Genomic DNA, 23,662 nt, shown 5'->3' on the forward strand with positions numbered 1-23,662 from the left:
AAGCCCAAGGACAACACGCAGGAGTCAGTTGGCTCTTTCCATCATGTGGGTCTCAAAATTCAGACTATGTTGCCTAGCTTAGTGGCCCCTTTAAAAAAACTTTAAAATTTTTATATTTTTAATTATTATTGCATATATGTAAATATGCTGTAACACTGTGTATGGGCATGGATTTCATGGTGTACATGTGGGGGTCAGAGGACAACTTTGTTGAGTCGGTTCTTTCCCACTGTGGGTTCTGACAGCTGAACTCAGGTCACCAAGCTCGCATGTGGTAAGCGCCTTTACCCACTGAGCCGTCTCCCCAGCCCAGATCTGCCATATTTCTTGTTTATTCTCTGTCTGTTGATGGGCATTTCCGTTCCCTCCACCTTTTTGACCATCACGAACAATGCCACTGTGAGTGTTTGTGTACAGTTTTGTGGTGCTGAGGTTTGAACCCAGGGTTACACTCTACCACAAACCCACATCCTCAGCCACATCCCCCAAAATGTACACATTATTGTGTGACCATGTCTGTTCAACTTTGAGCAAATGAGTCATAGAGTAATCTATTGTTGTTCCTTTGAGGAATTGCTTGCTTTCAGGAGTGTTTTTCCCTTTTTCCCTTTTATTAATAAATATTTTGAATCAAAATATAAGATGTGGCTGGACATGGTAGTGCATCCTTTAATTCCAACACTCATGAGGCAGATGCAGATGTTGCTCTATGAGCTCGAAGCTAGGCTGGTCTGTGTAAAAGCTCCAGGCCAGTCAGGTCTACATAGTAGGACACTGTCTCAAAACAAGAAAACCACTTAAAATGTAGGATGCATATTTTTAAAATGTCAATAAGCAACTAACTTGGAGAATTGTTGCAAAATGAACAGCAGTGTAACCAGCACCCAAATGAAAAATTAGAAATTTGGAGGCTGGAGATATGGCTCAGCAGTTTAAGAGCACTGCTTCTCTTCCAGAGGACCCAGGTTCAATCCCCAGCACCCACGTAGTGGCTCACAACCGTGGCTCCAGTCCCAGGGCGTCTGATGCCCTCTTCTGGTCTATATGCAGACTGTGCAGACTGTGGTGCATAGACATATATGCAGAGAAAACATTCATATGTACAAAATAAAAATACATAGTCTCAAAAATCTTAAAAAGAATTAGAAAATTTCAGTCCTCAGAAGTGCTCCTCTTCTGCTTCAGAAGGGTATGTTCTGGCTTCTCATATAATCATTACTTTTGCCTGTTTTAACTTTTATGTAGATGCAGTCATCTCACATACATTCATTTTTGTCTGACTTCTTTCACTCTGTTTATAAAATTTATCCATTGTATGCATATGGCATGTTTTTCATTTCTGTGTACTGTTTCACTGTGAGACTGTGCCATGATTTGTTCCTTTGTATTTGAATAAGCACAATGAATTGGAATGGTTGACTCATGGGTTATATATGAATATTTAAAATTAGTAGATACTGCCAATCAATTTTCAAAGTGATCACATCAGTTTATTCCCATAAAGCAGTATTTGAGATTTTAACTTTTTTTTAATTTTTACTATTGGTGTGTGTACATGTGTATGTGTGTGCGTGCATGTGTGTGTGTATGTGGAAATCAGAGGACATCTTTCAGGAGTCAGTTTTCTCTGTCCACTGTGGACTCCAGGGATTGAACTTGGGTTGTCAGGCTTGCAAGTGAAGGTACTTTTACCAGCTGAGCCATCTTGCTGGCCCTAATATTGTGAGGTATTATATCACATATTTTTCAGTGCCTGATGAACACGTGTGTGTGCACACGTGCTCGTGTGCATGTTTGGGAAAGTGGTACGTCTTCCAGTGGAATAGGATTTCCCCAGAAGACGCTGGCACCCTACAGCGAGCAGGCAGCAGGCAGGTGAAGGCAGGAAGCCCTTAAGCCCTGCCACAGGCTGTGTTCCCAGCTGTCAGGCATGTAATCTGGTGAAAGAGAATCTCCCTGGCGGCAGAGGTCTTGCAGAGAACACCGCTGGCCCTCCACTTCACCTTTGCACCTGCAGGCCCAGCTGAGCGTCCCCTCACAAAGCCAGGGAAGCAGAGAAATCTGCACAGGGCTGGGACTCAGGGCGGAGCTGGGGCCTTTTGGGACTTGGAGCTGTGAGTTTGTTGTAAACTTGACGCTTTTCCTGTTCTGGTTCCACCACACTGTTTCACTTCCATCTGGGAAGGGATAGTTGGGGTAGCAGAATGTGAACGAGGTGATAACCTGAGGCTGAGACTGCCCATCCCCCTGTGAGGCCAGCCAGAGCCAGAGGGACAGGAGCTGCTTGTTTTGGGCAAGGGGGCGGGGGCAAAGCAAAGGAAAGGGAGCTGGAGTTGCGATTCTCCTTTCTGTGAGACTCAGAGGACTCATCCCCCCAGGAAACCACTGTGGTCCCTCGAGCCCCTTTGCCACTCATTAGTTGCTCTGCAGACTAGAAAGCCATGGTTTGTGCTGGGGCTGGGTGGAGCTCCAGGGACAGTTTGGGCTCTGGCCCTCCAAAGGGGAGGGGGTGGTTGGAGTGAGTGGAGGGTCACAGCTCAGCCTGTGCCATTTGCTTGTCACCTTGAGAAGTTCCACCTTGTCTAGCAAAACCTCCTTTCAGAGGCAGCCACCACAAAGGGCTCTTATGAGAGCAGCTGCCCCGCCCCCACCTCCACTTCCACTCCCTCTGCCATTATTTTTCTTTGGGGCCTTCCTGCAATGACTCTGAGAGGCCAGCTTCTTTCTAAAGGCGATTCAGAGTCTAGCGTCTCCCTGGGCCGCAGTCACTTTGTGACTTTCTGTACCCTGGGAGGCTGTGTGGGGTTAGCACAGCTCACCTCCTCAAGAAGGCATCCGTTTCTCCCCTCTCTGCAGCTTGGGTCATTTGGGGCCTTGAAAAAGAGTCAGAGCTATCTCCTAGTAGTCCTGGACCCCAGTAGGAAACACCTCCTTGTCCGTGGAGGTTCTGGGAGGCCTTCTGCCTAGTGGGAGGACCATGGCGAAGTTCTGCAGGCCACCTCTTTGGGTCTTCTGCCTTCTCACTCTGCTGTGCATTGGGAAAACTAATTAATCCTTTGACCCTTTGTTTTTTCCTATATGAAATGAGAATATTTTACTGCCTGACTGATAGGTAAGTGTGGAGGTTGATTTTTAAGTTAGTTAATTTTGGCAGCAGCTATGTAACTTGGTGGTAGAGGATGTGGTAGCGTGTGTGACCCTCCAGCATCACATGGCTTTTTAGGTGAGCCAGGTGTGGTGACAGTCACAAAACAGTCACAGACAAGTTCAAGACCAACTACCCAGTGAGACGCTGCTTCAAAAGAATCAAACCAAATCAAGTCTTGAAAGTACTGTTTCATCCTTCTGCTTGGACCTTTCCTGTGCAGGCTGTCTTCCCCTTCCTTCTTCTCACACTGAGCCAGACACGACTGTCTACCTGGAAGTGTGTTAGCTCTTCACCTGTGTTACCCTCTGTTGTAGGTCCAGCATGGGAGAGGACCAGATGTTCAAGATATCCTAGTCTCAGGAAAGGCCCCAGAAAGTGCTCAGGGAACTTACCCGGCTGAGACACGTGACGCTTGCACGTGCAGTGTGAGCATGCTCCGTTCTCCCACCTCATCATGAGAGCAAAAGGGATAAAGTAGACTATAGGTTAAATAATTCAAGATCTCTAAGCCACAATTAGCTTGTAAGGTTTCTAAACACGAGATTCCGCCCAGATTGTTCAGTGTTGTTTCCCTCTAGCCCAGCACGGTGTGGATGCTTGGAAGTGAAGGCTAATTGTGGAGGTCAGCGGTGGCAGGGCAGAGCGGTCAGAGGTGGCCTTGTGACAGGCACAGACCCAAACAAAGCTAAGTCAGACCAAACACTGAGCAGTGTCAGCTGTGTTGTTGATCTCACACGTGGCTCTTCAAGGACAGTGTGCCCTTAGGATGCCGTGTGTTCTTTCCCAAGACACCAAGGTTTCTCATCTCAGCAGATAGGAGGGTCGATTTTTTTCCTCTTCACAAGTGACTATCATTTGTACAAAACAATGAGTTTCATCATACATTTCCATACGTATGTACAGAGTACTTTGGTCATATTACTGGATATGAGACCGTTAATACAGTGAGGGACAAAACGGGAACCCCTCATGGTAAGGTCTTGCCTTAAACTCAGAAACTGCTTATCTGTATGAACTGCTGTGGAAAAGCAGGATGGGAGAGTTGGCATCTGATGTCCCGGCATCACCACTGTATCACCGTTCTCTCAGTCCTCTTCCTGCTTCCCTCTCATACTCTGAGAACTCCAAGAGAGTAATCCCGCCCAAAACATTCGGCTGTCAACCCTTTAGGTGACGGGTTGGAGGGCATGTTTTTCTGTTTCCCAAACAGCCCTTATAGTCTTGTTCGGAGCAGAAAATATCAGTAGTCATGAGAAAGCATTCCCACTTGAAACACTTCTAGGTAACTTGGGTTCTCTTAATACTTCAAAATTATTTAAATTGTGTATGCATGTGTGTGCACACATGTGCATTCATGCCATGGCGTGCCAGTGCAGGTCATGCTTTGCATGTTTCGTGGAGAAACAAGATACTAAATGTAGAAGGTGGATGTTGTGGATCAGCAGTCAGCTCAGATTGCTTCCTTCTTCTTGTTTCTTAAACATTTCTAAGGATAGAACTTAGGGGTTCATCCTGCTAGACAAACATTCTACCACTGAGCTATGCTCCAGCCCCAGCTCACCTTTGACTTAGGGATTTCAGTTTAGGTTTCTGGATCATTCCTGTTATATCTGCCCTGTGCCTGACTCCTGTCACGTGCCACTTGGCCCATCAGAGGGAAGGTGTGTGCGCCACCCTTTTAAATTCACCCCGAATCTGCCTGCCTGCACTGCTCACATCCGCCATACCTTGCAGCCTCTAAGCAGCTCTCTTCTTTCTCCTCACTCAGAGTGACCCTCTGCCTCATTGCATCACGGTTTCTAGTAAACACAAGGACATAGCCGTGTGCCTGCCGTGTTTGTCCTCTCACGCAGGGTGATCACCCAGTTTGTCATTCATGTTGAGACACTTGTAAAAGAGAAAGGGGCTCTAATAATAATTAGATGGTAAGCTTAACCTGGACCATTCCAGGGGAACTGGAAAGAACTCAACCTCATGGTTTACTCTCTCACATCCATGTAGAGTCTTTTGAGATGTACTGCATGACACCTTCCTTGATCTCTATTTAAAACTATATAGGGCTGGAGAGATGGCTCAGCACTTAATAGAGTTTGCTGCTCTTCCAGAGAATTGAACATGGGTTCCCAGCACCCATGTCAGCTGGCTGCAAGCAACTGCCTGTAACTCACCTAAAGGGAATCTGACACCCTCTTCTGACCTCTGGGGGCATGGATGCATGCACGTGCAAATAATAAAGTAAATCAGTGTGTGTGTGTGACAGAGAGAGAGAGAGAGAGAGAGAGAGAGAGAGAGAGAGAGAGAGAGAGAGAGAGAGAGAGAGAGAGAGAAAATGAATTTAGGGTGACAGTTATGCCATGATGGTACCCATGAGGAAGTCAGAGGACAACTTGTGCAAGGTGCATCTCTCCTACCATGTAGGTTCTGGGCATTGAACTCAGGCCATTGGGCTCGGGGTCAAGTGCCTACCCCGCTGAGCCATCTTGCCAACCCCAAGAGTATGAAATTAGCCCTGTGCTTGTTGCTGATCTTCTCTCTAGAGTATAAACCTCAAGAGGGCAGCACCTGCATAGTCTGAGCGCCTTGGTAAATGTCAGTAATTTTTAGACTTGACTAGGCTGGCAGTGGGGGGTCATGTTTCTGAAGAGACTTTCTCATTAGGTGCTTTTAAATCTTGTTTTGGCAATCCTTTTTGCTGATAAAGCCTTCAAAGAATTTCCTAATACTGTCACTTGTCTCTGAGGGAAGCTAATGGAGAGTGTCACCAGAGTCCTAGTCAGAGGCATGGGCTCCGTAGGGAGTCAGCGAGAACTTCTTACCTTTAGAGAAATCACATGTTGGGGACCTGATCTTGGTGGCTGTGACAGGGTGAGAGTTAGTCCCTGGGCCTTGGAACTATGCTAGTTTCTGGGACAAATGCCAGAAGCAACTCAAAGGAGGATGGAAGGTTCTGGTTAGCTTGTTTCTCCTTGTCTTTCTATCTACTAGATCTGTCCTTAGAAAGAGCTACCTATCCAGAGGGGAGCTGTGTGTTAGTGTGAACCTTTCTCGGGACTCTGAAGGTTTCTTTTCTGGATCATCTCAGAAGAAAGAATGTGGGAGCAGACCACTTACCTCAGTTGCAAGTGCCCATTGGGATCTTGCCAACAAATCCTCTAGGATTCCTTGAATTTCTTCACCATTGGGTATGTGTTTTGGACTTGATAAAGGTGGGAGAGACCACAAAAGAAAGTGGACCCCAAAATGGGTTGCAACAAGGGACAAGAAAAGGAAATCTGGAGGTTCTGTCACTTTGGTTTTCCCAAAGTTTCTGATAAGGTTTAAACCAGAGTCAGTGCCCTCATGGACTATCTCAGGAGGGTAAACCCTTGTTGGTGAAGAAGGTTATGCAATGGCTGATGGGAAGGTTATGCAGTGGCTGTTGAGAGGGTTATGCAGCGGATGATGGGAGGGTTATGCAGTGGCTGATGGGAGGGTTATGCAGTGGCTGATGGGAGGGTTATGCAGTGGCTGATGGGAGGGTTATGCAGTGGCTGATGGGAGGGTTATGCAGTGGCTGATGGGGGGGTTATGCAGTGGCTGATGGGGGGGTTTTGCAGTGGCTGATGGGAGGGTTATGCAGTGGCTGATGGGAGGGTTATGCAGTGGCTGATGGGAGGGTTATGCAGTGGCTGATGGGAGGGTTATGCAGTGGCTGATGGGAGGGTTATGCAGTGGCTGATGGGAGGGTTATGCAGTGGCTGATGGGAGGGTTATGCAGTAGCTGATGGGAGGGTTTTGCAGTGGCTGATGGAGGTTATACAGTGCTGTGTCTATTAAAGTCAGTAATGAAGAAGGACTAGGAGGTGAAATAAATGTAACAGAAAATCTAACAGTATAACCTGGAGGAAGTTGGGCCCACATCATTGTTTCAGTATTACTGGGCGCCAAGGAAGCTATTGCAAACACTATCAAATAGAGAGAGCCGGTCATGAAGCACAAGGAACTCTCATGGGCATGACCCTGATTCAGAGAAAGTGGGCTGCAATCCAGTGGGCATGAGCTTAGTTCTCTGGTTGCATGCTGCGTGACACACCCATTTCTTCACACTTTCGCACCTCACACATTTCCACTACGCTCAATCTGCCTTTCAAGGCTCACCTTGGTGTCACCACTTCTGAGGTTTTTTAATTTAAACTGTTTTCTTAAAATTGTTTATTTATGGATTTATTTATCTATTTTTAAATTTTAAAATTGATTTTATTGAGCTATATATTTTTCTCTGCTCCCCTCCCTACCTCTCCCCTTCCCTTCTACCCTCTCCCATGGTCCCATACTCCCAATTTACTCAGGAGAGCTTGTCTTTTTCCACTTCCCATGTAGATTAGATCCATGAATGTCTCTTTTAGGGTCTTCTGAGGCTTTTTTTCAGGACTCAGTCGGAATTCACCCCTTTCTTCTCTGAGTTCCTGTCACCACTGATTTATAAGTCTGTTACTACATATCACTTGAAACACAAAACCAAATAAAAAAATATCTGCCTGTCACACACATGCAAATGTGAATCTCCAAGGTAGGACTTTTATTTTTGGCTGTGTTGTTGACTCAGATCTGAGGAGGGAAGACTGAGGTGTTCATCCCCTGCATCTCCTCCTGCAATGCCTGCCTGCTGTCTGTAATCCCAGTCACTTTTCCCCTGGCTTGAATTGTCTCTGGGCTAATCAGATGGACGGGTAATGCAGTAGGCTCACCTGACTCTTCTTGCCCTGCCATTCTGGGCAGTGACCCGCTCTATGCGGGTACACCGTGCTCCAAGCTAGGCATACTTATAGCAGGAGACACTATTTACTTTGCTTAGTTCCAACTCCAGCATTCTCGCTTTGATCTCTGTGGCCTGCCCCACCTCACCCCTACCATTGTCCTGTCTTGGGAGCTAATGTTGCTCCTTTCCTAACGCGGGTGGCCACATAACTCTCTTCTCTGGCTATTCTGAGAGGATGCCCAGGGCCTCGGTCATGCAGGAGAGCCACTGTAAATAGGTTATGGTGGCCCAGCCTTAAGGGCTCCAGTCTGTACCAGTTGCTGCTTTTACCTCCTACATTTAGTTGCTTCTTTTTTTTAATCTGTTCTGTTTTCTTGTCACCTCAATGATAACAGATAAACTATGATGTAAGAGATTGTGGATTGTGATCCTGAGAAAGTCTTGGTTTCCATTTTGACTAAATCTGCCGTTCAGAGAAGTAAGTAAGTAGTGATTTTTGTTTATATCCTGAAGACAGACTGCTTATAACTTCACTCTGTTCTTCTGCTTACTAGTTGTGGCTGACTGTCTTAGTCAAATGGGGTCATACTAGTGCCTCCCATGTCCATTCATTCACGAACAGTTGAGGTCCCAACAGGTGAGAAGCTCTTCTAGGTGACAGAAAAATGGTAATGAAGAAGATTTAAAAATTGGGTAAATATTTAAAATACTTAGAGCAATGCACCCAGTGGGCATTTAGTAAATGTCATGAATGGTATTGCTAGTGCTTTTCTGAGACTAGAGGTGCGAGAGGATTACCACTGGCAACTGTAGGACCACATCTCTCTGAAAGGGGAGAATAGAGGAGGGACCAAGATTAGGTTCTAGACTTGGATTTAGGCCCAGGGTAGCCAATGCTTGAATGGCTCTTACTTCTAGCCCTTCATTTATGGGTTAAGGACATGAGCTGCATAACTATCAGCCTAGAAAATGAGTCTGTTTCCTTCCATATAAAGGGCATCAGTCAATGACCATGGACTGCCTGCATTCTGCCAAGCCTATTTGTGCAGACTGTGCACAATAAATCATATGTGAATGACCCAAGAGGAGACACATTCCTTGAACAAAACCCAGACACTGAAGGAAGGAGAGCATCTTTTGTTCTCTCTGCTGTCAGGGTCTGCTGCCCATCTAGTAGAGGGCTGTCTTTTGGGAGAGGTGGCCTAAAGATTAGAGAGCTGAGTCTAGTCAAGAGGTGGAGTAGAGGCGCTGTGGTCTGCTGCTTTATCCTCGGTTTCAGGTCACTCCTCAGGGAGTGTTGCTGAAGATGGCTTGTATGATAAACGCTGGGATTACTGCTGGAGGCAAAGTTTAGACTCTAGGCTCCCTGATTTGTTGTCCATGGTTACCAGTGAAAGTCCAAGTCTTATTGAAACCTGGGTTATATTGCAGTAAGACGAAAGAAAGTCCAAGCCTGAGGCAGTCTTCATGGAGGTGAGGCTGCCGTAAGATGAATGTTTTTATCCCCTGGGGATCAGCAGATTCTTAACCTGTCCCACTCAAGGAGGCTAACTCTAACCCCAGTGATCCTGTGCCCACTCCACTGCTTCCCACAAGTTCTGTTTCCTTCTTTCCCCACAGTGGGCTTCAGAAATGATGTCAGGCTGAGGCTGTAGTTCGGTGGTAGACATCACCTAGCATATGGGAAGCCTTGGGTTCAGTGCCCGGCACCATAAAGAAAAAAGTTCTTATAGCACAGGAAAGGTGCTTGACATGAGCTATTATGTTCAGGCTGAGGAATTTAGGGTTACTTCTCATGAAAGCTTCCGGCCTAACTACTCTCCTGGACCCATCATTGTTGGCATGCCTAGGGACAAGTACTTTCTGGACCCATCCCAGGACTGAAGCACAGCTAGATTCGAGACCGCCAGGGGCCACGCTCTCGTCACATTCTTACTGCATTAGTTCTGTCCCCAATCCTCTTTTCAGTTCAGTTTAGCGGAAAAGAGAATTAGGCGAGCGCGTAGCTGTGAATGTGCTCACAATCTGCCCTGTGGCAAAGGCGATGCAGTTAGAGCAGACCTCAGCTCTCATGCCATTATCATCTCCTTAAGGAATCTTTCGACTTTTCCTAATCACCCCCTCAGGAAATTATACTTCCACAGATTTACCAAAATCTGTTATGGAGCCTGTGAGATGACTTAGTAGACAAAGGCACTGACTGTGAAGTCTCAAAACCTGAGTTCCATCCCAGAGGTCATGTGACGGAAGGAGAGAGCCACCTCCCGCAGGTTGTCTTCTGACCTCTGCATGTGTGCTTGCATATATGCATAAATAAATGAATGCAAAGATAGCATCTGTGGGAAGTAGAAAAAGACAAGATCTCCCTAGTAAATTGGGAGCATGGGGACCATGGGAGAGGGTTGAAGGGGAGGAGAGAGGCAGGGAGGGGAGCAGAGAAAAATGTAGAGCTCAATAAAAATCATTTTAAAAAACAATAACATGATGTGGGATTTCCCTCTGTATGCTGTGATTACCATTGATAAATAAAGGAACTGCTTTGGGCCTATAGCAGAGCTATTGGGGAACAGAGCTGGGAGGGGAAAACTAAGCTGAATGCTGGGAGAAAGGAGGTGGACTAAGAAGCCATGGAGCCTTTCTGGAGCTGGGTGGAACTTTACCCAGTAACCCACATCCATGTGGCAATACACAGATTAATGGAGATGGGTTAAATTAATATGTAAGAGTTAGCCAGTAAGACGCTAGAGCTAATGAGCCAAGCAGTGTTTTAATTAATACAGTTTCTGTGTGGTTATTCTGGTCTACATCCAACGCTGACTGACATCTGCCACCATCATTTGTGTTTTGTTTTGTTTTGTTTTGTTTTGTTTTGTTTTTTTCCGAGCTAGGGCTTCACTGTAGCTCCGTTGTCCTGGTTTTATTCCTTTCCCCCTTCTGGACTTCATTCTTTTTCTTTCTCTGCTGTGGAAGTTCAGGAGTAAACTTACTTAGGACAGCACACTGGATGTCCAAGGATGCTTAGGACAGATAATGTCCTTTGTGTATGGTGCTGCTGCTGGGGACTGAACCCAGGGGCTTGTGCATGCTAGGCAAGTACTCTGTCAGTGAACTGTACCCCCAGCCCGGGAAGATCGTTTCCTAAAACAACCCCCCAAGAGGTTATCTCGTAAGAAGAAAGAGGCCAGAGGCCCATGGGATGTTCACAGTAAAGCACAATTAATTTCACGACTGGAGGAAACACCAGAGTGACCCTTCAGAAGAGAGTGCATGGGAAGTCCCTGTGCCAACAGTGGCCACAGGCTTTCAAATGGAAGCCCTGGATCAGATCATAATTCTTCATACAGATTTGCTTGGGATTGATGGCAGTTCTGTCAGTGGAATATCAGCTCTCTTTTCTCTAGCCAGGCAGACCAGTGACAGTGTCACCTTCCCTCTAGAAATTGCCAGAGGCGTGCACTGTTGGTGATGGAAGGGCATTTGCCTTGAGTCTGCAGAGTCTGTATGTGGCAGTCACCAAACAGCAGATCCAAGCAGGGCAGAAGCGTCAAGGCTCTGGTGAGTATGCCCATTCACAGCTGGTCTGCTTGGAGTAGAGTTGGAGCTTAGCAGTTCTAAACAAATCATCTGTTTACATTTCAATGAATAAAAACTAAATAAAATTAAAACTTCTTTTCCTTATGTACCTTAGTCGTATTTCAAGTGCTCAGTAGCCATGTGGTCAGTGCAGATACAGAACACATATCTCACCACAGAACATAACTCCTGGGTGCTTAGGAGTTAACGAGAGAACTAGCCAGAAAATTCATCCAGGGGATGTATAGAGATTTGTTCAGCTCCTGTGAACCAAGGAAACTCAACCTACGTGCTGAAAGTGGGCTTGGGAGTCTTCATCGGAACAGGGTTTGCTCAAAGTCAGCTGGAAGCTGGTTCCTTCAATCTGTTAATATATTAATAGCAAACCCTGCCCTTCGTCCGAATGCTTGGTGAATGCTTCTGTTCTCCTGAGAGTAGGCATTTCTCTCTGCCTTCTGTTGATTTTTCTGATTTCAGGAGAGACACAGACATCATGCAGCCCCACCTCTCAAGGAACTGATAGCCAGCTTCTGAAACAGCCCGAACAGCCAGTGTCTTCCACTCCAGCCCTCTCAGAGCCTGAGCCTGAGCCTCTGGTGAGTCACACATGAGGAGAAGCTGCACCTGTAACCTTGCAGCCATGGTCTCTGCAGCTGCTGCCTGGTTGACACTGCCTTGACAGTCTGAGAGATGTGATCTGCTTCCAAGTGGTAGAGCACTGTGCTTTCCCACACCCTCCCTTGCCATCTCCTGCCATTCTTGAGCTGAATGATGAACCTTGACCCCCCTTATACCTTACTTCTGGTGGTGGCTCATGAGGGACATGCGCACTTAGAATCTTATAGCACTTCCTAAAATAGACCTCACAACATTGACATCAGATACTTGAAGAAGGTTTCATACCAGCCAGGAGTCATAGGAGATCTGTTTCAAAACTCCAATTAACCGGGATTCCTTTTCCTCTAGGGTGCTTCAGGCCCTGTGCAGAGACCTCAGCTGGCAAAGGCCAAGAGGAAGAAGCTGAGAGGACTCTTCAGTTGACTTGCTGTGTCTCTCCACCAAGAAAGGAGCAGAACAGCTTCCCAGCATCATCTGGAACAAAGCTGGCACAGCAGGGCATTCCTCGGATGGAGCTGCTGTCTGGGGACTGGCATTTGTGTTGACAGGCCTCCTAATGGGACGCTCTCTCACCTGTGGAAGCTTGGCTCCAGCTCCAACTCACTGCCACTGGCATTCCATCCACGAGTGAAGTCTTTTCTCTAGAACTAGTACTCTGTGTGAACTCAAGTAAAGCAGGTCTGTAACAAGACACATGCCCCTCAGAAAACCCTTTTCTCCTAAAACAGAATAAAGGGCACTCACGCTCCCCTGCTGTTGAGGTTGCCTGTGTGTGGTCTCTAACCGGTTCTCACCCACAGCCCTTGGTTGTCTCTGGGTCATGTCTGAGCCGTCAGTACCATCCTACAGATTTTTCATCAGCGTCTCTGATGTGGCCTAAAGTCAGTCACAGTTAGAAACCTTGGTCTTGAGAACTCTCCATGGTGGCACAAGACAGGTTACTACTGTTGTCTGTCAGGCTTGGGTGTGTTTTTTCTGTCTCCTTCTAAAGCACAGAGAACAGGATAAATCATAGTGTCAGACAAAAACTACAAATGACTGCAAGTACTAGGGATAACGTCAGGTCCCAGGGGTGGGAGAAAAGGGAATCTGACTCTCTCTCTCTTGTTCTCGCTCTTGCTCCGTGTGTGTGTGTGTGTGTGTGTGTGTGTGTGTAGTCTTTATCTTTCTGCAGGCCCACCCCCCTCCAAACCAAGACAGGGTCTCACTGTGTAGCCCCAGCTAACCTGGAACTCACTGTGTGGACCAGGCTACCTCCCAAGTGCTGGGATTAAAGGCATGTGCTGGCTTGAACTCTGAAGAGGAGGATGGCCTTGAGCTTCTGGTCCTCCAGTCTGCACTTAAGTCCTAGGATTACAAGCCTGTGTGCCAGCACACCTGCTGTCTGCAGGGCTGGAGATCAAGTCCAGAGCTTCCTGCATGCGAGGCGAGGACTCGGCCTCATAGGCCACACCCCTAAATCTGGCTTCTCTTTCTTTACTTCAAATAATGCAGTAAGTATAGCTATGATGCTAGGGAAGAGGAACCCCAAAAGTCCTAGCCTAGAACATAACTGGTACCTAATAGTGTCTAGTAGGAAAATGTAGTAAGGCTAGGATGCCCCTAGAAGATTGCTTTGAGTTCAAGGCCAGCTTGGGCCACAGAATAAGATCTTGTCTGAAAACAAGAAAAGGTTATGTAAGACAGACAGAACCCAAAAGTCACTCTCAGGCACCCAGGCTTGTCTGCACAGCGTCTTGACCTTCTCTGCCATGTCTTCCTCTAGAGTAAGACCATCTCAAACTTGAACTTGAGTTGAAAGCAGTGGAATGTGAACTCAGATGTTCACTGGGAGCACGTAGGTAGGTAGGAAGGGAGGGAGAGAAAGAGACAGAGAGAGACAGAGAGAGAGAGATGTCGAGAGAGAGATATCGATAGAAGAGATACCGAGATAGCGAGGTAGTCATTTATGTTTAATTTGATAGATAGTGCAGACCGCCCATTTATTGGTATGGCTGCTTTGGCAGGGCTTTCCTTCCTCAAATCCATGTCTCCCCCCCTCTCTCCCTGAAACTGATGTCTCTGCCCGGATGTCAGTCCAGGGAGACAGGCTCACATGAGCCACGCTAAGTAGTTGACTCCTACAACAGTTCGAACAGTGGTGACAACGCTGGCTGTTGTCGAGCAGCTCATGGATGAGTAGTCTGAGATCTCACAGCATCATCTGAAGATGAAGCTGCTAGGACACCTAGTCTCGGAATGATTGACTTACTCAAGGCCATGCAGCTAGTAAGCGACAGGTAGAACTAACGAACACCTCAGCCAGTCACAGTTACTAGATACTTGACTGAAAAATCTTCCAGAAAGATTCAGCACGTCTTCCACAGTCTACACCTCTATCCTGGACCGTGCCATCAAGCAGGGTGCTCGCCTCTGTGCAGACTCACCAGGCAGGAGCCCCTGAGGCCATACCTCGGGTGTTAGCACGGCGAAGCTCTGTGTCCTGTGCTGGCTAATCCTTCTGCCCGTGGCAGCCTCCAGCAGGCATTCTTAATCACTAAAATTGTAAGGAAAATTCCCCAAACATAATTTTGTTCATTGTTTTTTTCATGAGATTGTGGGACTCTCTCAAAAGAAGGTGCCTAGTCCCCCTCCAGTCCACTGCTTCTGTGTTCCTAAAGGCTGCTCCTGCCTTGGAGGTATTGCTCAAATGTTGTTGGGGAAGCATTACCGCCAGAGGCCCTGGCTCAGGCATCACTGAAGCCCTTACCCCTGAGTTAGGGTGGTGTTTGAGAATCATTCATCCTAGGGCAACTCCAGGGAAATCCCCGCTTTGACAAATTGGCCTAACCAGGCTCTATTCCAGCCCTGCCCCCTGGCTTGAGCCCCTCCCTGAGGCCCCCAGCCTGGCCCAACCCCCACTGCCCATGCACATAAAAGGGTCGAATTCTCGTGGCTGCTCCATAAATTTTATTCCGTAAATATTAGTTTTCCCTGTGTTTAATAAAGCAGTGGCCCACCTCCCCGCCTACCCGCCCGCTCCCCGGGGCCGGAGCTGGGGCCAGGGCTGGCTGGTGGGAGAAGGGACTCTTTCAATTGCTTTGGAGTATTTTTAGAAAAAAAAATAATATAAGGTGGTTTACACGAGCAAGCCAGCAAGCCAGGAGCAGGGCTTGGTACCTCGAGGAAGTTCTTGCTGCAACTGGACCTAAAAAGTAGGGAAACAGCGCCACCTAGGTCGCGAGGCCTACTTGGCCTTGCCGGTTGATTCCCCGCGGGAAGCTAGGGACCGGTCAGATATCACAGGTCGCGTCTTGCTAAAGGAGATGTCCTCTCTGTATTCCAGCTGGGTAGAAGCCCCTTACCTGGTGTCTCGTGGGGTTTCCCAGCGGCCCTTACAAGCAGATCCCAAGCTGGGTCCTGAAAAATCCCACCAGCGTTGTTCCTTTTTCTTGACACGGGGAGCCAGCCTCCTGGTCCAGGGGTGTTTCCAGGGGAGAGTGAAGTAACTGGAAAGAAGGGAGCCACCTTCTCTTCGCCGTCGCTGGAATTCCTAGATCCCACGGTGGTAAAGAGAGAGCTCTGTGCTTCCGTGCTCCAGGCTGCAGAGTTCAGGCTAGACCAAGATCTTTGCGGAAGGGCTGCAGGGTTCATCCCGGGCTCTGGGGGAGGACACTCCTTGTTCGTCTACCCCCCCCCCCCATCTCCAAAGCCCTTGGGGCAGCTGCTACAGGTGCAACCCATCAGGAGACATCAGGAGAGTCCCAGGGGTACCTGTGTCTGCTGCAAAGATGGCAGTGGGGTGGGAATTAGGAGGAATTGCACCCCTCCGCTTCCCTTCCCCTGGACTAATTCTTTCTCCGTCATCCTGATGTTCCCTCTCTCTGCTTAGTCTTTTATTTTCTCCTCCTCCTCCCAGAACTACAAAGATTTGCTCCACAGAGTGCAGGGGACCCTAACTCCTCTGACTTCATCCTGATATGAGCTAGCCTCTGCTAACCCCATCATCACTGCGTTATTAATGTAACCTGTGTCAACAGGCACTTTTCTCATGAGCTTGGTTTTCCCCTTTTCACGTGGGAAGAGTTTTTGACTCTAACTGGAAAATGTCGCTGCAATGATATCATAGTAAGCACTAAAGGAATAGCTATGATGACAGTCTTCTAAGTTCTCTGAGTAATTTGTCTTTTGTAATATTCTTAGGTGTGGGAGGAACCTGTTCAAAAGGAGTAAGTGGCACGTTGTAAGGAAGCCATCAGCCATGGTTACTAGTCCCTGTTACCTGGAAAAGTTAGAAGAGATCATACTAGGCCTTTAGATACAGGAGACACCTCAGGCAAAGGAGGAAGTTGCTTTGGAGGGGTCCCTGTTGTTGACCCCAAGGATATTGTATGATACTCAAGTTCAAGTTTCTTTGCTGCTCTTGGTCGCTTCCGTGGTCCACTGCCCTAGGTCTCAGAGGATGCTCCTTGAGGGAAAACATTGAGTGTGAGGCAGCTTGTCTGCGCGAGGGCTGGGGACCCCAGGGGATCCTGGAGAAGCTGCAGCCACCACCTTCTCTTTAATCCCAGCCCTCTAAGGAACACCTTCACACAGATCCTGCCGTCATGGCAGTCCTTTGCACGTCCTCCAGTTCCGCGTGTCCACCTCTGCACACGGGATGTCATTAGATGGTACCAAAGGCACTTTACCAAATGTTTACTCCCTTTTCTGGGCTGCTAAGTCCCACAATCCCACTCAGTATTTCTTCCTGGACCCCAACAGACCTTTGGTGGCTTTTTACAACCTTGGACCATTGTGAATGAGTGCTGGCCTCTGGGCACCCGACTCTCATGGACTTCTGAGAATCAGACCAACCTACCAGGGGAACCCGGAAGAGGCACTGAAAGAACTCCAGGGTGTGGGGAGCACACAGCCATTGACTCACCTGGGAAGATTGTGCCAGGGTTACTTGTCCGCTGGGCCAAGGGCCAGTAGTTAAAGGAGCACGCAGTACCATTCTACCTCCTTGAACTTTGGGGCCTCAAGCAGTGGCAGAGCTGGGGGAACTGGGGAGTAGAACTTGGGGGCTCTGGGAGTCTCTTCTGAAATCTTGGGGTTATATTTACATTTTCATATTGGCAGCTGGAAGGGGAAGCCCATCCCAGCTCAGCATTGTTGTCTAACATGGTTAATCAGATCCTATAATCCTGCTGTGGAAATATTGGGCCTCACTCAAAACAATAGAGACCAAGAATATTGTGGTTAAATTTCAACCAACTGCCTCCCTGGCCTGTTTGCCTAACCCCTACCCCCCTCTCTCGGGCCAGAGTCCTCCCAGCTTTATGGACCCCTGATAGGATCGACAGCCTAGTCAGAAATCGGTGACAGGAGAGGGGAGACTGAAGTAGGGGACAGACAACTCTCTTGACTGCCATTCCATCCTTCTTTCCCTCCCTGCCCAGGCCTGGAATGGATGGTGAACGGGAGTGATTAAGAGGGGTCAAGAACAGTACTGCTTGGAATCATGGATGGTAAAGAAATTCCATATTCAAGACATGAGCAGGAACGACTTCTGATGTCATCATTGCCAGCTGATGCTCCCGGGGCACAGAGCAGCACCACTCACAGGAGGAAGGGGAAGACACTGGCTGGGAAGGTGGAGTGCTAATAACCCAACAGGACAGCAAGCTTAGTACCAATATCCCAAAGATCTGTGTAGGTGATGCTAATGACAGTGTGGGTGGTTTCATGGAGTGGCTAGCTCCATTGTGTCGCTGACCTTGATAGCTGTGAATTAAATTAGCAAGATAATTTAAATAATTATAATATCAAGCCAAAGGAGTAAATCTTAGAGGAAGAAGAAGAATCAGAAGCAAGAGGAGGAGAAGGAGGAAGAGGTGGAAGAGGAGAATCAGAAGCAGGAGAAGGAGAAGGAGGAAGAGGTGGAGGAGGAGTAGAATCAGAAGCAGGAAAAGGAGAAGAGTGAGTTTTGAATTGAAAGGAAAGATGCAGTGTCTAGATTGCGATCTGCCCATCAAAAGGCAGAGAAAGTTCCCTTTGCAGTCTCTCTAGGTTCACACTTGGTTGTTTACACCGCAGATATGCAGGCCACAGGTTGCAGCCACCCTGCTTTTGGAGGTGTCACCAGTCAGTGACGTGAGCTGCTGTGAGGCCCCAGTTCCAGCACTGTGGACTATTGAACGGTCAAAGTATGCTTGCATTTTTAGGATTTGAAGACTGGAAATAGCAGACCAGTGCCAAGTGAAACTGTATTAATCTGTTCATATAGGGCGGGGCGGTGCAACAGCGAAGAAGTCTTGAAACTGTTTTTTTCCTGAGGGTGCTTACTGATGATCTAGGGAGTGCCAGGCTTCCTGGGGAGAAATCTTCACAGTGGCTGTAAAACGGGCACTCCTTGGTGGGATCTGAGCTTCCCACCAGGAGGAGGCCTGGAGAGCAAGCGCCTCCTGGGAAGAAGCATCTAAGATGTACGTAGACATCTGGGTGGGAGTCCCCAAAATAACTGAATGGTGATCAACAGCTGAGGCAGGGAGAGGCACCAGCACCTCAATAAACTAAAGATGACGGGAGCACATTGACATCCAAGTGGCTGAGATGGTGCGTGGGAGTAATTCAGTGGGAGCAAGGTCCCCGTGGAGGCTCTAGACAATGAGCCGTATCACTGGCCAGACAGTAGGACGTGAGAGGCCAGAATGGACGTGAACTGTGGGTGGAAAAGACCAACGGGAAAAAAACAGCAGTTCAGATCACTACAGAAGACTTGAAGGGGCCGACACAGGTGTGTTGGTAAATTGCTGGGGATAAATAGAAAACAGGAATTACTGAACATATATTAAGCATCCCTACCAACTGGTATTACATTGCCTCGATGTGGCTAGATAGACACATGCCTTGTTTTCAATAGCCCTGCACAAACCCAAAGCAGAGAGCAGGTATTTAAAGGATAGGTTTTATCCCCTCAGGTTACTCAAGCAAATGAAATAGAGTCCCCCTCTTTTCTCTCATTTCAAAATCTTCCATATAACTATTATTGTGTACCTACTCTGAACATTTACAGGTTAGTACCTTTAAAGAGTAAATTATCTTCACTTTAAGCTTCATAAAAAAATAAGTTTGGAAACCACCTTCAAGGACTGGAGGTCAGAGGTACAGCACCTGCCTTGCACACACAAGGCCCTGGGCATGGTGGAGGGGGGGAGCAACGTGGAACTTTTAACAATAAAGTTGTTAAAATTTAGTTAAATCTAAAAACAAAGCATTTTAAAAGGAGGAGGAACAGCAGCAGGAGGCAGAGGAGGCCAAAAAGCCCCCTGGATCAGAAAGTCGAAAGGCAAGGTCACTGGCTGGGTTACCGTTCTGTCTTAGTCACAAGGCTTTCTTCCCTCTGTCACGCATGTCACGCGGCCCAGGGCCCTACTCTAGGCCATCCTGTCTACTTAAATTACTCCTCCCCCAGTTTGTGCTTGAGCCAAACCTTCGATTCTTTCAGGTCTTTGCAGATTGCCCCTTCCAGGTGAGATCCACACTCAACCTGCTGCCCTCCCCCATCCCAACTGGCCGACCCCCAAGCCTGTGAATGTATTTTGTTCAATAACCTTCCTAAGTTTTTTCTAACACAATGTAAATTTTACTCGATTGTGTTTGGTTTTAATTGTCTATCTCCCCAATTCCTTCCACTAGAATAAAGTTCCGTGATATCCAGAATCTGGCTTTATTTGTTTGTTTTAATTTGTCCCCACTCAGTGGATAAGCTCACTTACCACCAAGCTTGACAGCTGAGTTTGTTCTCTGGAGCCCTCCGGGTGGACGACAAAACCAATCCTGAAGGTCGGCCTTCCTGACCTCTACACATGACCTTCTCTCTCTCTCTCTGACCTCTACACACGACCTTCTCTCTCTCTTCCTGACCTCTACACACGCACCTTCTCTCTCTCTTTCTGACCTCTACACACGCACCTTCTCTCTCTCTTTCTGACCTCTACACACGACCTTCTCTCTCTCTTTCTGATCTCTACACACGACCTTCTCTCTCTCTCTCTGACCTCTACACACCACCTTCTCTCTCTCTTTCTGACCTCTACACACGCACCTTCTCTCTCTCTTTCTGACCTCTACACACGCACCTTCTCTCTCTCTTTCTCGCATATATTTTTAATGTAACAATTTTTATTTTCTCATATCCAAGAAACCAAGAACAATTATGCATTAAGTAAATGTCTTTTTTTAATTAATAAGTGAAAAAGATTCGCACACATTCCCATTTTCATATTAGCGGGGTCTAGGAATGTCTTAGAAACTTGTGGCTGTAACCACTATCCTTTGTATTGGGGGAAGTCTGATGAACGGTGGGCGTGGGGGCCAAATATCTTTTATCAGCTATTACTGTGATGGAGAGTGGGTTTGTAGAAATGAAGACTATCGGCAAGTAGAAAGTGTGCACTGTCTTGCTTTTGTTACTCCAGGTCAGCAGTTCCAACCTGTGCACGTGAGTCACCTAAGACCGTCGGAGAACACAGACACTTAACTTACATTACGATTCATAACAGTAGCAAAATTACAGTTAAGAGTAGCAGCAAAAATAATTTTCTGGTTGGGGTCACCACACATGAGGAGTGTGTTCAAGAGTCACAGCATTAGAGGCTTGAGAACCACTGCTCTGGGTCCTCAGCATCCTCCAGGTGACTGCCAAGAGGGACTGGGTAGGCATGGGAATGAGAAAATACAAATCCAGCACAGAAAGCTGACAGGCAGGAAAGGCACCATTGTAGGGCAGAGCGGTGCCCCTTGCTGAACATTCGCTGAACTAGCATTTTCCAAGATTTTTCTCTTGAGCAATTAATTTCAGATAGAGGCACTAGGGCCCATTAGCAAGCGCACCATCATCCTGTACAGAAATATATTTTAAAATCAGACCTTAAAGTTAGCACACAAGGAACTGGAGAGACAGGTGGCTCAGTGGGAAGAGCACTTGGCCCTCTGAGAGGACTTGAGTTTGGTTCTCAGCACCTGCATCAGGCAGATGGCAACCATTTTAACTCCTGTTTCAGGGAATGTGATGCCCTCTTCTTGCTTCCACAGGCATGCTCGCGCACGCACACACACACACACACACACACACAATCTTTCTTAAAAGTTAGAATACGTAGTAATGGATTTCATTATGACATTATATTTTTCTTGCTCTTTCTTAGTCATCCTCCTCCCCACTGCCCCACTTTCCTTCTCTTGCTTGACCCCTTTGTCCCCCCAAACACCCTGCACCCTTCCCACTGCTGCTTTTATGTCACATGCATTCTGTTACCCTCTCTTACCCCCCCCATTTATTTTATTTTTGCAATAGTGGTGATTAAACGGGCTTGCTCATTCTAGGCAAGCCCTCTACCATAGACCTTTATCAGTCTCTTTCCCGTTTTATTTTGAGATGGGGTATCATTGTGCTCTGTGAAATGACCTTGACTGTCTCCTGCCTCAGTTTCCTAAGGTTGCAGGCCTGTGGCCGAGAAATAATTTATATGTATGTGTATCTGCAAATGTCTGTCCATACGGTGGCTTTCCCACCGTCTTTGTCTCTGACTTGATAGGTAAACACTCTGTAACTAATTCTGCTGCCTTTTCATGCCGTTTCAAAGTCATCAAAGCAAAGTCTTGAATGCCCTAGTCTCTCTGAAGTGCCTTGTAATGAGCTTATTGTTTGGCCAAAGGTAACTTGACATTCTCATTTCTAATCAATAGCTAGATTTCAAAGCATTGTTAGATTTGAGTGGCTCTAATTGGGTCTCTAAATGTTTTCTGAACTGATCTGAAGGTTGAAAGAGAAGCATGCTTCTTTCAGAGAGGTCAAATTTGTTGAGAGTTCCTAACCTCTTCCAAAATAAAATAGGAGTCAAAGTGACCCCAACCAGCTGGGGGAAATAAAGCATGAGGGCCTAAGGTAACAGGTCTTGAAAGGAGAAAACAGTTTTCTTGATTACACAGAAAAAATAATAACTGGCTTGAATACAGGTCAGCAACCTAGCATGCTTGCCCCAGGAATCACTCACCAAGAAAGCATGTCATTGTGGCGGCACGTGGGACTTGGTTCCGACGCCCACTCCCTCACACGCAAGGTCTGAGCCAGACTCTCTGGCCTTCTGCAAACAGTTTCCTCACCTATACAATTAAGACAATGGCGTCAGCTTTCCTAAGGCTTTTGTACAGGTCCCCATGCCTAGGTCATGGTGCTTGACGCTTCGCCATTGCTAGGGCTGCCACTCTCTTTGTCCCACACCTTTGAGTGGCCTTTTCACCCATTCATTACAGTCATGTTTCCCTCCTTCAAAACTGATTTTGCTCAGCAGGTTTCTAGCCCCTGGCTAATTGTTTCTTGGTTTCATATTTGCCTAGATAAAATTCATTTTACCTGTTAGCCTATCTAGTTTATAATGCACTTGCCTTAGCTTTTTAATGAATAGCATTTGGGCCTTTGTAATTGCCTTTTATTGGAATGGTTTCTCTGGAGGGTAAAATAAAAAGTTTCTGGGCTGGAGAGATGGCTCAGAGGTTAAGAGCATTGCCTGCTCTTCCAAAGGTCCTGAGTTCAATTCCCAGCAACCACATGGTGGCTCACAACCATCTGTAATGGGGTCTGGTGCCCTCTTCTGGCATGCAGGCATACACACAGACAGAATATTGTATACATAATAAACAAATAAACAAATAAATAAATATTTAAAAGAATAAAAATAAAAAAATAAAAAGTTTCTGGGGACAAATCTGAACCTTTTGTTTTGCCAGTTGCCTCCCCTTTCCCTCCATGGCTGTTACACTACCGTGTCCAGGTAGATGTCACCTGGAGGAGACGCAGGACCTAGTGATGGGGAGGTGGGCTCAGTGAGTGAAGTGCTTGCTTACAAGGTGAGGGTCTGATTTTGAATCTGCAGAATCACAGACAGTTGCTCATGGGCTCCTGCAAGGAGTTGGGAGGTGAAAACAGGAGAACCCTGGGAGTCCACAGACCAGCTAGCCTGGTGTACCCACCAGCAAACAGCCAAGAGACCCAGCCGTAAGCGGTTTGCAAGGCAAAGACCTATGCATGTACACCATGGTGCTCCTGCTCTCACACATGAACACATACATATGCTTGCATACATACACATTACACACAGACAACCAATCTTTGTTTTTGTTGTTATTTTGAGACAGGTTCTCTTTGTGTATTCTGGCTATCCTAGACCAGGCTAGCCTCAAACTCAGAAATCCACCAGCCTCTGCCTCCAGAGTGCTGGGATTGAAGGGGTACACCACCACTGCCTGGCTTACACAACTAAGTTTTTAAAAAGGAAGTTGCCGGGCCGGGTGGTGGTGGCGCACGCCCTTAATCCCAGCACTCGGGAGGCAGAGGCAGGCGGATCTCTGTGAGTTCGAGGCCAGCCTGGTCTACAAGAGCTAGTTCCAGGACAGGCTCTAAAAAAGCTGCAGAGAAACCCTGTCTCGAAAAACAAAAAAAAGAAGAAAGAAAAAAAAAAGGAAGTTGCCAGGCCTGCTAATGACCACCGCTGTCAGAGCACACAAACCCAGCAACCTTAACTGTGCCCAGTAGAAGGATCACAGAAGACAGAAGACAG

The 23,662-nt window shown here is 47.2% G+C and overlaps 1 protein-coding gene across 2 annotated transcripts in view; it reads left to right on the forward strand.

The window, feature by feature from the left end:
• The window catches only part of Nhej1 (non-homologous end joining factor 1), a 95,079-nt gene extending 82,242 nt beyond the window's left edge, over positions 1–12,837 (forward strand). For both annotated transcript variants that reach the window (XM_038339861.1, XM_038339862.1), the window contains exons 6-8: positions 11,324–11,441; positions 11,937–12,055; positions 12,426–12,837. In XM_038339861.1, the coding sequence (XP_038195789.1) occupies positions 11,324–11,441; positions 11,937–12,055; positions 12,426–12,500 (312 nt within the window). In that variant the 3' untranslated portion in view covers positions 12,501–12,837. The remainder of the gene's footprint in view (positions 1–11,323; positions 11,442–11,936; positions 12,056–12,425) is intronic.
• Positions 12,838–23,662: the final 10,825 nt, after the last annotated feature.

This window comes from Arvicola amphibius, chromosome 8, assembly GCF_903992535.2.
Source record: "Arvicola amphibius chromosome 8, mArvAmp1.2, whole genome shotgun sequence".
Taxonomy (NCBI): Eukaryota; Metazoa; Chordata; class Mammalia; order Rodentia; family Cricetidae; genus Arvicola; species Arvicola amphibius.